General features: G+C 38.0%; 2 protein-coding genes across 5 annotated transcripts; one reads left to right on the forward strand and one right to left on the reverse strand.

The window, feature by feature from the left end:
* Positions 1-45: 45 nt before the first annotated feature.
* On the reverse strand, positions 46-11,036 carry mtfr2 (mitochondrial fission regulator 2). The gene is made up of 9 exons (XM_081386475.1): positions 11,006-11,036; positions 10,521-10,683; positions 10,287-10,391; positions 8,738-8,862; positions 7,443-7,660; positions 5,554-5,839; positions 5,293-5,476; positions 3,526-3,644; positions 46-486 (listed from the first exon to the last, which is right to left on the reverse strand). Exons 2-8 carry the CDS (start codon positions 10,590-10,592, stop codon positions 3,600-3,602), a joined length of 1,035 nt encoding a protein of 344 aa, XP_081242601.1. The 5' UTR covers positions 10,593-10,683; positions 11,006-11,036; the 3' UTR covers positions 46-486; positions 3,526-3,599.
* Positions 10,652-17,384, forward strand: armc1l (armadillo repeat containing 1, like). 4 transcript variants are annotated; one of them, XM_081386477.1, is made up of 9 exons: positions 10,652-10,891; positions 11,035-11,091; positions 11,170-11,231; positions 11,867-12,031; positions 12,595-12,686; positions 12,890-13,079; positions 13,188-13,304; positions 13,422-13,496; positions 16,677-17,366. In XM_081386477.1, the coding sequence occupies exons 4-9, from the start codon at positions 11,879-11,881 to the stop codon at positions 16,866-16,868; spliced, it is 819 nt and encodes a 272-aa protein (XP_081242603.1). In that variant the 5' UTR covers positions 10,652-10,891; positions 11,035-11,091; positions 11,170-11,231; positions 11,867-11,878; the 3' UTR covers positions 16,869-17,366. The 4 variants fall into 4 exon arrangements, 3 of the variants coding, with proteins under 3 accessions (XP_081242603.1, XP_081242604.1, XP_081242602.1); XM_081386478.1 differs by having other exon boundaries at positions 10,866-10,891; positions 11,173-11,231; XR_014031694.1 differs by lacking the exons at positions 10,652-10,891; positions 11,035-11,091 and having other exon boundaries at positions 11,175-11,231; positions 16,677-17,092; positions 17,170-17,366.
* Positions 17,385-17,438: the final 54 nt, after the last annotated feature.

Genomic DNA, 17,438 nt, shown 5'->3' on the forward strand with positions numbered 1-17,438 from the left:
GCAGGGTTATCATTTAAAATCACAGGGCCTAGGAAAATTTTATTTCCTTTCTGGTAACATTGACTTTTTATTTGTGGTATTAAACAACAATCATCATCATCATTTTCCTGCCAAATTCTGTCAAACTTAACAACAAACAAACATGTGTTACGGAAACGTGGGGGCATTAAATTTAGTCCACAAGTTTCTCATTAGACCAGGTGCAGTTCTGAAGATAAACAAAAATAGAAAGCATATGCCAGATATAGCAGTGGGGGTGAGACTTTACACTACAATATTCCACTCTGAACACCCTCCTGTCAGGCTAACATCAAAACATGTCTGACGGAAGCAAAGGATCAATCAGATTTTCAGCGTGTAACCATTTCCTGTCTCGGTAGACCAGCATATCCTCTCCATGATAACCTTTAGTGATTGGAAGGATGTGGTTTACAGACACAACACGATGCAATTATTCCATCAAACAAGCATCCACCCACACGGTGCCTGAAAACAATAGTGTAAATACATACTGGTTTGAGAAAGTTGTTAGGTCAGGGTCAAAGGTACACACGGCGCACATTCAGTGTTTTTATACCAAAAAAAATAAAAAATAATATGCATGTGTTTTTTGCTTAACACTGATGATGTTAACCACCATCAGTGGTTTTAATGCATTTTTTCACTTAATGCCCTTTTTAAGTGTGTTATGTGCAAGGCTATGCCTTTGTCTTGAATATGATAGTACTTTCATAATAGATACTGTATATATCTACACACACATACAGTGGAGAAAATAATTATTTAATCCCCTGATGATTTTGTAAGTTTGGCCACTTAAAAAGATATGAAGAGTCTATCATTTTTATGGTAGGTTTATTTTAATGGATATATCAATCCAAAAAAATCCAGAAAAAACACATTATATAAAGGTTATAAATTGATTAGCATTTGATCGAGTGAATTAAATATTTGATCCCCAACCAACCAGCAAGAATTCTGCCTCCCACAGATTGGTTATGTGCCCATGTGAAACACATTAGTCCTGTCACTTTAAGAAAGTATTAATGTCAGCTTGTTATGTGTATAAAAGACACCTGTCCACAGAACCTGTATCTTCCATTCCAACCTCTCCACCACCATGGACAAGACCAAAGAGCTGTCAAAGGACATCAGGGAGACAAGATTGTAGACCTGCACAAGGCTGGCATGGGCTACAAGACCATTAGCAAGAAGCTTGGTGAGAAGAAATACAAAATAACCATCAATCGCCCTTGGTCTGGAGCTCCATGCAAGATCTGGCCTCGTGGGGTAAGGATGATCATGAGAAAGGTGAGGGATCAGCCCAGAACTACACAGGAGGAACTTGTTAATGATCTCAAGGCAGTTGGGACCACAGTAACCCAGCAAACCATTGGTAACACACATCCCCACAATGGGTTGAAATCCTGCACCGCCCTCAAGGTCCCCCTGCTCAAGGCGGCACATGTACAGGCCCGTCTGAAGTTTGCCAATGAAGGCTTGGGAGAAAGTGCTGTGGTCAGATGACACCAAAATCAGTCAATCATGGAGATGGAAACATTATGCTCTGGGGCTGTTTCTCTTCTAAGGGTGCAGGACGACTTCACCGTATTGAGGGGCTGATGGACGGGCCATGTACTGTAAAATCTTGGACAAGAACCTCCTTCCTTCAGGCAGAACACTGAAGATGGGTCGCGGATGGGTCTTCCAGCATGACAATGACCCAAAACATACCGCCAAGGCAACAAAGCAGTGGCTCAAGAAGCAGCACATTAAGGTCTTAGAGTGGCCTAGCAAGTCTCCGGATCTTAATCCTAAAGAAAATCTGTGGAGGGAGCTGAAACTTCGAGTTGCAAAGCAAAAGCCAAGAAACCTTAAGGATTAAGAGAGGATCTGTAAAGAGTCGTGGACCAAAATCCCTCCTGAGAAGTGTGCAAACCTGGGGACCAACTGCAAGAAATGTCTTACCTCTGTGCTTGCCAACAAAGGTTTCTCCACCAAGTTCTAAATGAGGTTTTACTTGGGGATCAAATACTTATTTCACTCACTGAAATGCAAATCAATTTATAACCTACAGTACATGTGGGTTTTTTCTGGATTTTTTTTTTTTTTTTGGTTGATATTCTGTCTCTATCCGTTAAAATAAACCTACCATAAAAATGATTGACCCTTCATTTCTTTGTTAGTGGGCAAACTTACAAAATCAGCAGGGGATCAAATAAATATTTTCTCCACTGTATGTATATATATTTTAAATGTTTATTTATGAGCATTCCTAAATGAGAAGCAATTAAAATTATTAAAATAAATTCAAAATTATTAAAATAATGTACAGTTAGCCAATCATTATCACAACATATACCCTTTCAGGGTGATACAAGACTCAGTCGGGTTTATTTTGCAATAATAAATGGCTGCCTGCTTACATTACACATCTTGCTTATTATTATCCCTGTAACAATATTACAGTAATATTAGTACTAAAGTCCTCTGAGGTCATTTTCACTATAGTCGAAAACTGAGGCGCAAACTAGTGCCAATTACATTTTTATGAAACGAGAGATTGCAAGTCCAAGGTTTGTATGGAAGCTTATTTCTGCCCGGGAATTAAAAAATTAAAAATAAATTAAAAAGGTAATTGCAACTTTTTAATCTCACAATTCTAAGAAAAAAAGTCTTTTTTTGTTTGTTTAAGAAAAATGTTTAAGAAAAATAAACATAACGTGACAAAAGTCAATTGTCAGCTGACCTTTTCCCCCCTCAGAATTGTGAGAAAAAGTCACAATTACCATTTTTATCATTTGTTCCCTTGCAGAAACATAGGTTTGATACAAGAGATGTGAAAACAGAACCGATTTTAGTTACCTGGATGAGAGATGTACTTATTATATACAACGCTGCCATGGATAACGTTGAATATTAGGAAATATCAGACAGCAGAATGGTGTGATTGACCAGTCAGAATCAAATATTCCAGAGACCCGTGTAATAAACTAGTTTATGTAATAACACACACTTGACGGGTGGAAGACAACACTCTGAAAGGCATCTAACTTATTTATTGCTTCTGATAGTGATACTGCATAAGTTTGTAGGAGAGGATGAAAATACAGCAGACAAGTGGATGAATGAAATATGAGCAAAATAGGTACCATTTTTTAAAACTTAAAATATCACTGGTAAGTTGTTTTGAGAACTTTGGTTTGTCCAACTAGGCTTTAAATAATAAAAAAAAAAGTAAAAAATATATAAAAAGAGGCATTGCATAGATCAAACCATATTTATATACCACATTTGTGGCTGAAAGAAACTGAGTTTTTAGCATCCCATGACATAATTACTACCATCCTGTATCAATACCTGATTTAGTCATTCAGAAGTCCTTTGTATATAATATTTACAAATAAACATAAGTATGTACAAAAATTACAATGCCTGCGTAAAAACTCAAAAACATGCACAGTGTTTTCAGATGTAGGCCCATGTGATAAATTCAGAGAGAAAGGGGAAAAGGAAAAAACAGACCAGCGCTGAAAGAAAATCTGTCCGTCACATCAGTCCGTGACAACTTTGATTCTGGAAGACTTTAAGGTCAAGGGTCAAAGGTGAATGCGTCCCTGGCTGCGTCTGGTGTGATGCAGAATCTGTAAACCAATACGACACTAAAGTCACAACAGCGCACAATGCATTATCATTAAACTGCATTCTCAACTACATTTTACAGCAAAACGTCAAGGGTTCTGTCCAAGTATTGTGTAATAGTGTTACACCAACACAAGTGTAGGAAAGATTTAGAATCTGGTGAAGAAAATCTCCTTATTTACAGAAGATCACCAGTGTTTCAGATAGATATACTAAGATCTGAGCATTAAAGAGCTTAATTTAATCAATATTGCTCATAAACTGCTATTAAAGTGATAATTCACCCTAAAATGAAAATTCTTTCATCATTTACCCACCCTCAAGTTGTTTCAAACCTGTATGGATTCATTTCTTCTGCTGAACAAAGTATACATTGACTTCCATAGCATGGAAAAAAATACTGTGGAAGTCAATGGGGTCCAATCAACTGTTTGGTGACCGACATTCTTCAAAATATCTTTTGTGTTCAGCAGAAGATTCATTCAGGTTTGGAACAACTTGAGGGTGAGTAAATGATGACAGAATTTAAATTTTTGGGTGAACTATCCCTTTAATAGGAAATACATTTTTTCATAATTAAACTTTTTATATTCTGCCAATCAATGCTGATGCGCCGGCTGCTGCACTGTGATGAAATGTTGCCCTCTGCTGGTCTAAGGGTCTGTAACCCTATTACGTTTCTGGACAGACACACTTCCCCTAGTGGTTCAAATGAGACATTCCTATTATTACACTCAAAAATACAGCATCAATCCTGCACCCTGCTAGTTTGGCATCAATTTCTCAGGTTGGGTAACTATGTTTTTTTTTCTGGCACTCAGAAACTCCAATCCCACCTCCACAAACCTGCAATTAATGTGCTTATCTATAATCTGAGGAGTTTATTATTCGGAAACGACAGCAATGAGTGCATGTACACGCACAACAACACACAGATGCAAGACAATGCAAGAAAGCCGCAGGTTCTCGTTGACAACAGCCGGTTTACAAGTGCTTCTCATTACAATTTTGGGAAGATGGTCAGAGCATACTGCTTTCCCCTTATGCACACAATAAGTGACCCAAACTCAGAGCAGATGCCGATATGAATTAGCGTCTAGCAGCATTTACTGTGAACAGACTTGGTTTGAGCCATTGAAAACAGTGGATCATGAGACGCTTGCGTGTAAAAGAACACAGTGCCGCGCTTCACTCTGAAACACACACCAAATTTAATTAATTAAATCGCAGCTTTATTATCTAAAGCATTATTAACTTTTATTTGTTAAAAGCTGCATTTAAGTGATTTACATGAACTTACAACTTGTCAAGTTATAAAGCATAATCAGTGTAAGATTTTGCACGTAAATGCATTCAATAGGTACAATGGCACTTTGGATGATACCTTGCGGTTTGATTGGTTGGCTTACACATGATTATATTCCGTCCATATTGTTAACTTGACAGACTGTGCGTTATGTTGACAAAACCGTACTACATGATGTAACAGCTAATGACGCCATCTGACAAATATCTCATTTCATCCTCCCCCTGTACCACCAAATACTCCGCTGTTTTATTTATGGAGTACTTAAACAGTCAAAATAACACCTCCTACTGTTCCACTGTCATCTGAAATAAAGGTTAGAGGAAAAGAGGAACAACACCTACCCGGGGAGTGTCTGGACTGCTAAAAGGAGAGGGCTCAGCGGAGCGGTTCTCTTTACCAAACGAATCGTCTCTCTTTCGGTGTGCAAACTTCTTTTTCAGTGCTTCTGCGATGAGAGCTGCAGGGTCAGATGAACATGCTACGCCTTTACTCTTCCGACGCCTTACTGGAGTTCCACCTGGAGATCTACAAATACAAACCCACGTTCAGTACTGAGCTTCAAACTTAGACGTGCTTCGAATTTAAAGCCGCTAGATTCATACCTCTCGACAGAACGCAGTTTGACCTGATTCAGGTCTCGCAGCACCTCTAACATGGAGGGCAGGGCAGCAGGCGCCATACCCGGAGATGGATCACACTGTGCAAGCTTTTGCCTTTTTGCTGCCTGTCTTTGTCGAATCACCTCTGACACGGACCCCTCCGTGCAGATGGCCATAGCCGGAGGAGGAAGTGGGGGTGGTGGCGGAGGACAGACAGGAGTGGAAGTGAGGATAGGAATAGGTAGAGTAGAGCATGGAGTGCCAGGATCAGCTGGAAGAACAGCACGGCCTGAGAGACACATGAGAAATGGATATAAAAAGGTATCAGGGTGATACAATAAAGTTTTTTTATTTTTTTAAATAATTTTATTTAGTCCCTGACGTCCACTAATATTAATCAATTCATTCAGGCATGCAATTAGCCAAGGACAAAAAAAGAAGGAAAACATTTCCCCATTCAATCCAACTATACAATAACAATATTATTATATTATTATTATTATTATTATTAGAAGCAATATTTTTATTTTATTACAAGGTATCAAAGTGATGCATTAAAGGGGTTATATATCATACATTTTTAGTAATTAAATTTTTCCTCTGCGTTCCACTAGTCAAATGATTTTCTGCTCCAAAAACAGTCAATTTAGGCTACGTTTACACGGAAACGATCTGAAGAGAAAACGCAAAAGTGATCACTTTTTATTCTGCGTTTAGACGAGCGTTATCGGGGGGAAATCTTCGTGCATATGGTGACGCAAAAGTGTGTGAAATTCAATGTAGTATGCACTCCAGGCGGCTAGGTGGCAATGTGAAGCACTGATCGGTGCCTTCACTGTCTAGCAAACTTTTGCATTTTTACCATTTAGACGGAAACGCAACGGTGGAGCGTTTTTAAGATTTCCACTCTGGAGGGTGGTTTCACTTTTTAGCATTTTTAAGCCCCGAAATCGCCGTCTAAACGAAAGGCACATCCGTTTTCACCCGCGAGCGTTCTCGTGTAAACAGGGCCTTAGACTCTCTCCCCCTTAACTATTTTTTGCTGTCCCTTTAAGAAACGCCCCATTCATATGTGAAATGAATGAGCAATGGAGCTATGCAACTTCCATGGGATGCAGGATTCCTAAGGGGTTATATGTAGTTTTAACTGCTCTATCCTTCAATATTTTTTTTGTAATGCCTGAATGACGTCGACAGTCACGGATTCACATAATCAAGATCAGCCTGAAATTATTTTGTTGTTACTTGTTTTTGCCATAGAATTGCAAGTGCGACACCAGTAGACTTAAAGTCTCCAAATATTTAAATTAATAAATTATTTTAATAATCAAATTAATACAAAAATACTTTTTTAAACAAATACTACATTGATAAAACAAAATAAAAGAAACATTTTAATTAAAATATTATGAATAGATTTCAGAGCAACTTTCATGCTAAATTAAAATGCTAAAAAGCACATAAAAATGCCTTCCTTAGCTATTGTTTTTATTGATGAACATACAGTTCCTAAAACTTTTGGAATCACAGACTGAATTGTGGTTAATTAATTTGATTAATCAATATTCTTAGTTTCTGTTAATAAGCAGCTTTGTCATAATTACAGCAGACAAAACCGAAAATATCTATTCGGGGGTCCTTCCAATGTTGTATTGGAACTTTGAGACACACAGCTAAGAACAGAACAGTCCAGTCAGAATTTCCAACTTTGGACCCCCTTAAGCACTATAAACAGAAATAAAAATTACAATCTTATCTGAGTGAATTTGAGTTTGTGGCTAAAAATATGACTGGCAGCCACCACAGATAGCCTTTTTATTTTATGAGATTTTTGCATTTACAGAATCTCTGACAATCTGTCAGTCACAGCATTGGCATACAGCATACGGTACCTGCCGGAACTGTGACTATCAAGGCGATCTGTGCTCGTAGTTTCTGCAGTTCCTCCTCCAGAGCTGAGATCTTCTGCAGGGCTTCTGGCTGGGTGTCCTGCTCCAGCACCACGCCTCTCCTCTGAGCCGGAACAGACACGGACATCGAACGTTCACACCCCAATGATGGAATCTCAAAACCTTGTTGCACACAGTGTTTCCTCAGAGGGACGGCAGTTCTGTTATAAACATGGGAAGGCATGATGACACTGAACTTTCTCCACAAAACAAAACTTATGGTATACACACTCTCGTGATGACCAGAATCCATCAAGAAATCTCATAACAGGCTAAACCAGTGGTCGGGAACCTATGGCTCGCGAGTCACACCTGGCTCTTTGGCAAAAATAATGTGGTTTGCAAGGTCTCTCACCATTTACCAACAAACGATCGATAAAAAAATTAAGACACATCAACAGAGATCGGCTCAGAGGCCCTAACCCTAGTCAATTAGATTTTAGAACAGCAGCAAAAGTGTAAAAGTAGGCTATATAAACTTTAATATATCCTTTTATTGAAATGGGTGCTTTGCTATGCAAAGAGACATTTCGAAACATTTCACCCGCTGGTACTTTCACTTTTGCCGCAGAGACCCTTTATGTCCTATAAATGTGTCATGCTTTTGATAAACCGCGCAGATTTAATTTGACGATTATTTTTAAAGTTATTAATAACAAACATGAATGAGTGAGAAAGAAAATAGCAGGATGTGCTTTATATTGAAAATAAATATTAAAAGCGTGCTAAGTCGCGAAAGAGAACTGAATTCTACTGACAGGGTGCTGTGCGAGCGCAACACGGACAAGCATAGTAGCCTTTGTCTTCGGTTGCGCGCCTAAACGGCCAAATAAACACAGAAATATATCAAAATGCCAAGTCGAGTATTCAAGTAAACACAGTAGATGTAATAAGTACTGTGTGCGTTCTCGTTCTCTCTCTCTCACAAAGAGGATTTATGCTCATCAGTTGGTAACTCAACCTCACAGTGAAAGCCCTGCACAATTAATTCCAACTTATTTATTGTTTGCTGAATATTTGTTTGTTTTTAGTTGTCTATGGACCTAATAATTACTACTGTTGAATTTTTTGGGGAAAAATGCATTAACCAAAAATGAAAAAATGGCTTTTGGTTAAAAAAGGTTCCCGACCCCTGGGCTAACCTTATGTTCGGAACTAAATTTAGCACTCATACAGAGACCGTCAGTAAGCTATTAATAAACACCTTTGTGTTCATACAGCTGGTGATGTGTGACTACCTGAATTTAGTGTGGCTGTCTCCTTCATCCTCCACCAGCCAAAGCACATCCGCTAATGTAGGAATGGCTGGCGTTTCCACTGACACATCAATATACCCTTGTCTATTGAATGTCTGCAGAGGAATCTAGAAACATAGAATCAGAACTCATTATTGAATGTGCACTTAAGTCCTTCAAAGCCTTTACCATGCGAAGAGACTATTAACAATTTATACCAAGTGAACACATGCATGTAATGTCCTGGCCTGTACCTATGCCTTACGCTTGTGTTACAAAATGAGCCAGCCAGTTATAAAATAATTATAATTTATGTTATATATTTTCTCTGATATGCAAAAACAGTTTATTTAATTTTAATAACAGCTAAACAGACCCTTTGGGATAAAAAAAAAAATCAAATATAAGTTAAAGGTGTACTTGCTGTATACACATTTTTATTGTTTTGTGCTTTCAACAAATGTCCATTAAGCCTGTTTTATACTACTGCGTCGGACCTATGCCGAAGCCTCTACGCTGTAGGCAACGCGTTGGTTTTCATTTATACTTCTGCGTCGTTGTCCGCGTTGACGCACAATTACACTTGCAGAGGGAGCATGTGAAACCCGAGGGAGGGGTTCTAGCAGACCAATCACAGCGCTTGTGGCCGCGTAGAGTTGACGCGTTGTTACATTTTTGGAGAGGTGCACGTCAGGGTACGCCGAAGGGTACGCGCGCTACACACAGCCTACGGCGTAGCTACGGCGTGAGTTCGACGCAGAAGTATAAAACAGGCTTTAGCCTGACTACGTCAGACTTCCTACTTCCGCTTAATTTCATTTCGCTTCTGTAGTCAGTCTGAGATAGCAGCTTATCTTTCAGTTTTCCATCGGCCTTCGGACGGCCGGGCCAATCAACGAACAGAGGGCGGGCTGAGAGCCGTGACGTAGATGCTGATTGTACCGTGGATGCGTAGATTTACTTCACATAATCTGCAAAAGTCGTTCACAGCCATTTTTACTCCGGTATTTCGCTCGATGGTTTTGTTTTCGCATCATACATGTGTTTACAGTGGAAGTTAGATGCGGCTGAGCATGCGCATAACACACGCCATAACCAAACGTCATGAGATTGGCTTACGGGTAACCAATGATTTTAAACTTCAGACAAGCGACCCCTAGCAAGAGAGAAAACACTTCTCTATTATGCCATTCCAGACTCTGTCTACGAAGCAAAGTGAAGTAGCAGAGTTTGGTATTACCAGGCTAAATGTCCATATCCATAAAATATAAATATGAGAAGAAAAAATAAAAACAAGATAAATTTAAGAAATGACAAAAGCACATAACAAAAATTATATAACTGAAATAAGGATGAAAACTAAAAATATAAATATAAAGACTGATAAAAAATGTGAATAAATACAATATAAATAATACTAAAAAAAAACTGATGTGAGTATAGATTATTTAATTATTTTTTTCTAAACGTTCTCCAAATAAGAAAAATGAATTACTGATTGAATCTTTAATAATAACACATAACAGAACACACATTTTCTCAAAGACAGTACCTGGATCCGCAGCCGTGGGTGAGGACAGAGAGGAAGGTTTGTCCCAATCATTCGGACAATGCTGCGGTACTGTCCACAATGTGTACTGTCCCATACTGGAACCAACTACAACAACAGTGTTCAAGATGTACTGTTAAAAAGCTGCATTAATAACTTACATTTAAAGAGCATGTAAAATCACGTTTATTGAGTTGTTTTTGCAAACAGTCACACTAAATTAATGATCATATTTACCATGTCAGGTGGCACTCCAAAATATTCCAGGACACATCTCAGCAGATCAGCGATGTCTTCCAGCAGAGACATTGACAGTATCCCTGTGTTTTCCACGCTGGGTTTCTGCTGACAGATGAACCAACGGAACCAACACACACTGCAGCAAACTTCTCCACGTGACCTGAGGGATCAAATCAGCTGCATTCCATTCAATTCCGTCAAAACGCCGTTAAAACGTTCGACGTTCGAAGAAATAACGAGGAAAAAACGAACGGTATACTATAGCCTATATACAAAAGAAGCGTAACGTTAATTGACGTTAAGTTACAGCACTAATTACTTATCAGCATCATCCACTATCCTACCACTGAGTGCGTCAGAACCCAAGCGTATGTGAAACCTATACGTTAATATGCGCATTAATCTAATTAACACACCTATGCATTGTATTATTAATAAAATGGCGTTTATATTTACAAAGATATGCGTATTATTCACTTTACCTCTTCCCTGTATCACGCTTTCCGTGCAGGTAAACTCAAATAAAGCTATTTGCTTGAGAGCGTTTGTGATTGGTCCGGAGAGGCGGGTAAGAGCATGTAGCCAATCAGCTTGAACGATTTAGAAACGTCATCAGCTCCTTTGACCAATTGTTTTGTTTGAACAGAAGCAGTGGGAAGTTTTGTTTTTTGTGTGTGCGACTGTGTGCTGCTAAAAGTAACGGCAGTGGTGAGTACACTGTGATTTTATTGTTTCATAATCAACATATTGCAGAAAGTATGACATATAAGAAGGTTAAAATGAATAAAAATAGATTTTCTTTCATTTACAGAGATGTAAAGTTCCGCAAAACCTGAATCTGAATTCCAGCTATGTAACGTTAGCTATCATGCTAACAGACTAAAGTTACTGTATAACGTTAAGGAACTAATTGTCTCCAGCTTTTGTGCTGTAAATACCTGTTTTCTGTTAACTCTTTCAATTCTACTTTTAGTGACCAAAATTACTTTTGAAAAGGACTTCAAATAAGTATTTTACTCATGGTTGAAAATGCAGAAAATACAATTGTGTCAGTGGTCACATGACCGAAGCTGTTGCCCCTTCTGAATAATGTTTGTAAAAAAAAAAAAAAAAGTTTAATACGCCCACAGCCACCATGCTTAGTACATATGCAATTTAAAGGGTCTATTATTAATGTACTATTAAAATTAATCTGTCTGATATAAGTTATGATCACAATACATAAAAATCTGTGAGAAAACAAAAAGTTTTGAATAAATGAAAGGATTGGATCAACTTTTAAAAGGCGATCTATGTTATCAGCTGTTTTAAATGAGTTGTCTTCATATCTCTTGGTGTTTCAGGTATCCACAAAAATGATGGACGCATTATCAGTAGTAACACAGCTGCGGGACTTGGCATCAGAACCACAGAATCGGGAGGCGATTGTTCAGGACCAGGGTTGCCTTCCCGGACTAGTGCTGTTTCTAGACCATAAAGACTCTAAAGTGCTTTTTGCCACCCTTCAGGTACACTGATTTGTCAACGCACAAAAACTTAGTTTATTAATGAGGATCCGATTATGCTTATTTTACATTTTCAACTTTCTTTGGTGTGTTATGAGCATGAAAAAGGTCTGCAAAATTACAAAGTCACTCCAAAGAGAGTTATTCTCTATATCAGTAAGTGTGGTTTCTGAACAGGAACCCACACGTCACAATATCCCTCATTTAAACAATTCCTGCCCAAGGGATACACAGAAAAAGGGATGAGGCCTGGTTGAGTTGCTTTAGTAGTGTGTTGAAACTTGCAGTTATGGTAAGGGGTGTGACAACCAATCACAACACACTGGTCCAGCCAACCAATTAGAGCAAATTCTGCTTTTTGGAAGGTGGTACTTCATAGAAACCAGAACAAAACAGAGTGTTACTGATAGACTGGGACAAGAGGTGCTGCAACAATAATATATATATATATATATGTTTAACATTCTAGCATAAAAACCCTATTCTAGTAGAGCACAAAAGCAAAATCAAGAGGGTGTAATATGGCCTCTCTTAAAGTACTAACCTCTCTTGCGATGTCTCCTCAGACTTTGCGGTACCTGGCTGAAGCGCCCCGCAACATCAACACAATGAAAAATGAGCTTGGCATGATGGTGAGCCTGGAGATACTGATGGAGAGGTGATTTTATTATTTTACTTTATTTACTGGTATATTAAGTGATCTAAGATCTATTTTTAATATCTTGAAACTACCATAAGATCAAATTTGACTATAATTACTTTTCGTTGTATCACTGTGCACAATCCATAAATTCTCCTTATTCTTAAACTCTTGTTTTAATGATGTTTTATATCTTTTTTCCCCTTTTGTACTGTTTGAAGGACTGACATGACGACTGATATTACAGACCTTGCAAAAGAGGTGTATGGAGTGTTGAGTGCTCAAACACAGAGACAGGCTTGTCAGACTCCAGAGCGACAGAAGAGGAGCAACAAACCACAGTTCTTCATCAACAGCTCAAACAAGAAAGCCAAATCAGTGACCCTGCACATACAAGGCTTGGATGGGGCAGTATGTACTCTATCTAGCTGTCACACATGCTCTTTGTTAATTGTACCTGGTTTCTCTCTTATTTATGCACATTACTGGGTGAAATCACATGTGGGATTGTGTTGACAGGATCAGAGAGGTGTCTGTGAAGAAGCCCTATTGAGGGTCAAAGGTGTAATCAGCTTCACATTCCAGATGGCGCTGAAGAGATGTACTGTACGCATCCGTGCTGACCTGCCCACCGAGGTACACATAGCTCAGGACATTATATTCTTCTTTCTGTGAGGCGAGAGTCAACTAATAAAAGCAACTTTGTTCTCATTATGTGCATGAAAAACTAATAAGCAAATGTCTTTTGTTCAGAGTCTGGCCACTGCTATTGCCGCCACAAAAGGGCTTTCAGTTAAACAGGTGGTGAAAAATGAAAATGGAGAAGAGGTTGGTGTTTCTATTGCTTTTAAGTATGTACTTAAATATGTTTTATATTGAGAATGATGATCCATGGCTCAACAATATCCTGCTGCTAAACTGGTCGGGTCAAATTTTTACGTGTACATTTTTAAAATGTAATAAAATAAATTAGTTCATTATAAATGCTAATTATTATGTTAAAATCAATTAAAAATAAAAAAGATTAATAAATCATATGATTAATTATAAATGTTAAATAATAATTTGTGTATTATTAATGCAAATGTTAATTCATAATGTACATTTGACATGCTTTTCATTGTCATTAAATTAGATATACATAATTAATATAAATAAACTTTTAATGTTTATATTTGATTACAATAAAATTTTATACAAATAACAGTAATAGAAATAGAAAAAAATATTTTCAAAAATTAAAACATAGTTTGTTAGATTTATTGTGTTGACTTGCTCATTTACAATAATAGCTGAAAGTTATACAGCTGTAATATAACTGCTAAATTCGTAAACACCCTTCCTGGAAAAACGGTGGAATACAGTGACTTGAACTAGCCACTATTTTATATATATATATATCAGAGTTTCCGCTAGAAAAAAATGTTGCCGGTCAAAGTGACCGGCAGAGGTTTCGTTTTCCGGACATTTAAATGATATGCCGGTCAAATATCGCCTCTTAATTAGTCAAGTTGAGGAAAACTGGAGGCAGGCTATGTAACTTAAAAAATGACATAATCAGGCCGAATGCAACATGTTTATTAGCCTAACTTTAAAAAAAAAAAAAAAAAAACGGAAGAAAAAAAACATGAACGTCCGTTTGGCGGACGTTTAAAATTCATAGTTTAACAAACCAATCCCCCTTCTCCACATAAAATATCTGAAGCCTATTGTTTTTACTCAAGCGAACTTCCCAGTGTCTCTCTACAACTTGCAGTGCGCATAAGCCGCTTAACCTTTGTTCTCCGCAAGGCGACTTTACTGCTTCGTCTTGATCCGATTTCTGCAGCGAGAACCCCCTCTCTGCAGGAACACCCGAGACCCATTTTCTACGTTTCTTCATTCGGATCTATTTGCGATCCATTCCATTCTAAACAAACAACGCAGTTTATATGCTTCGTCCTTGTTTCATTATTCATTAAAGGGTTAGTTCACCCAAAAATGAAAATTCTGTCAGTAATTACTCACCCTAATGTTGTTCCAACCATGTAAGTCTTTCGTTCATCTTCGGAACACAAATTAAGATATTTTTGATGAAATCTGACAGAATTTTGACTCCTCCATAGGCTTCCAGTGTGACCGAAACTCACCGGCCCAGAATAGTTATTAAAACATCGTTAAAATAGTCCAAGTAACTACAGTGGCACTACATTAAGTTTATCATGCGACGAGAATACTTTTTGTGCGCAAAAACAAACAAAAATAACGACTTTATTCCACTTTTCATTTCCTTCTCTCTGGGCCTCGTAGTGTTTTTGCGCTGCGCGTCTGTGTTGCACGTCATCACGCAACACACACATGACCGGCGTCGGCCAATAGTGAGCCTACGTGGTGACGTGTAACACAGACGCGCTACGCATTGTGCGCAAAAAGACTACGCGAACCAACTAGAGGCCCAGAGAGAAGGAAATGAAAAGTGGAATAAAGTCGTTATTTTTATTTGTTTTTGCGCACAGAAAGTATTCTCGTCGCTTGATATACTTAAGATTGAGCCACTGGAGTCACTTGGACTATATTAACGATCTCTTTAATAACTTTTCTGGGCCAGCAAGTTTCGGTCACATAGAAGCCTATGGAGGAGTGAAACATGGCTCAGATTTCATCAAAAATATCTTAATTTGTGTTCCGAAGATGAACGAAGGTCTTACGCGGTTGGAACAACATGAGGGTGAGTAATTACTGACAGAATTTTAATTTTTGGGTGAACTAACCCTTTAAGATAATAATTAGCCTAATAAATGCGCGCATAATTATCAGTGAACTTGATAAATGTTGCAGATATGTTTTGCTATCCATGCACAAACAAATGCCTTTCAACTTATGTGTGCAAAATTCAGAATAAAATGAATGTGCAGCAATTTATACAAATAGAGAGTCTGTCTACTATACGTGTTGTAGCCATTAAATAAGCTCATTTAGTTTAATATTTGTTAAAATATTCTAATGTTATTTTTTAAATTTATGTTGATTATGAAAAGTGAACAGCACGAGTAAGATAGAATGCGCAATATCGAGAGACATGCGGGTCAGACATGATTTTGACCACTTAATTAAGTTTGGTTTTGTAGAAAGACTTTTTTTGAAGTGAATTTCGTTTTGTATAAATTGTAACTTAATTTTAATAATTTTTTTATCAACCAATTGCCTGTATTTAATATATAGCTAAGCAGCAAATATAGCAGACGATTGGCCTAATCATGGAGGCACCCGCGCGGTCACTTGCATTGCTCGTGAACTGGAGCGCATCTCATCGTAATTGAACGAAACTCAGCGTAGGCCTCACAGACATGAAATATATCTTAAGAAAGCTTGAAACGTATTTTAAACAATTTAAAACGAAAAGAAATAGGCTACTCTCTGATTATGTGATCCATGATGTGCATTTCTCTCTATAGGCGCGTTCATGGAGATGGCGATCGTCAACTTCATCTTTACAGCTGTTGTTGCTGTTAATAAACTAAAAATAATAGGCCTATAATTTTATTAAAAATATATTCAATGAAATTGTAATTATATATAAAAAAAAAATCCTGTTCAAGTTTTTTTTTTCGCATTAAATTCAGGTAGGCTACTGAGTCGCTGTCCTCAGTGCCAAAGCGCTGAAACGGAGATGAAGGGCAACCCGTTTTTATTTATTTTTTGGCATATTTTAACTGGCCATCCAGTTTTCTGGAGGTGAGGTGGAGGTGTAACTTTCAAACGGTAGAGCCTGTTCCTTTATAACATAGCCAAATGTCGGTGTATTTTTGCTTTATACATTTTAGGCTTATTCTCAAATTCAGATTGTGTTAGGGGGGCGGGATTATTAGGCAATTTTAATCTGACAATTTGACCGGAGAGATTTATTTTTGTCGGACATTTCATTTTTTTTCCGGTCAATGTCCGGTAATTACCGGACAACGGAAACCCTGATATATATATAATGTATGTATGTTATTTATTATTTACATGGCTGTACTATGGTTACAGGTTCTCATTCCACTCAGCACCTCTGGCTCAAAGGTGGAAGAAAATTCCCAGCTGCCAGATTACCTGCCAGAGGACGAGAGTCCAGAGAAAGAGCTTGACCGCGCAGTGTCTCGCACTGGTGCTAAACAAGACACCGGTGGCAGCTGGCTGAACACAGCGGCCAGTTTCCTCACTAAAACCTTCTACTGGTAAAGCTTGAGTTTCACAGGCTTTTCCTGTCTGAGTTTGGACCTCAACATTTTTAAGGAAGATTGGTTTAGAACAGCAACTCGCACCACTGTCAGAGCTTAACAGTGCTAGGCAAGGTCGAGGAACTGACAAATGTGCTTCTACAAGCGGCAAAAGGTTTCGTTCAGTTTGAGCACAAAGCATCAGCTTCCATCTGATGTATGAGATCTCAGCCACATCACAACTCGGTATGGAAAACTGTAGATGTTGAGGTCATGTTGTACATTTTATATGTTAATGAAAACAAGTATTTCCTCCCTCTTAGGGATTTTCTGTGTCTGCTGTCAAGTTTGTCTGTATTTTCTGTCCACCTGATTTCTTGTAAATAGTTCCATTTTGGTGTGTTATAAGGGGGAAAGTATCTGTCCCAAGTCTCATCTAAAATGGAAACAATTGAAAAACAGATTAAATACATGTTTGATGCTGTTTTTGTGTAAAATAAAGGTTTGGAAGGAAAAGGTCTGCTGATTTTTGTGATGACTTGATTTCAATTTAAGTGTTCGCTCTCATGAAAATGGTGACTGAACACAGATG

Source organism: Scardinius erythrophthalmus (genome assembly GCF_964197995.2).
Source record: "Scardinius erythrophthalmus genome assembly, chromosome: 15".
Lineage (NCBI taxonomy): Eukaryota > Metazoa > Chordata > Actinopteri > Cypriniformes > Leuciscidae > Scardinius > Scardinius erythrophthalmus.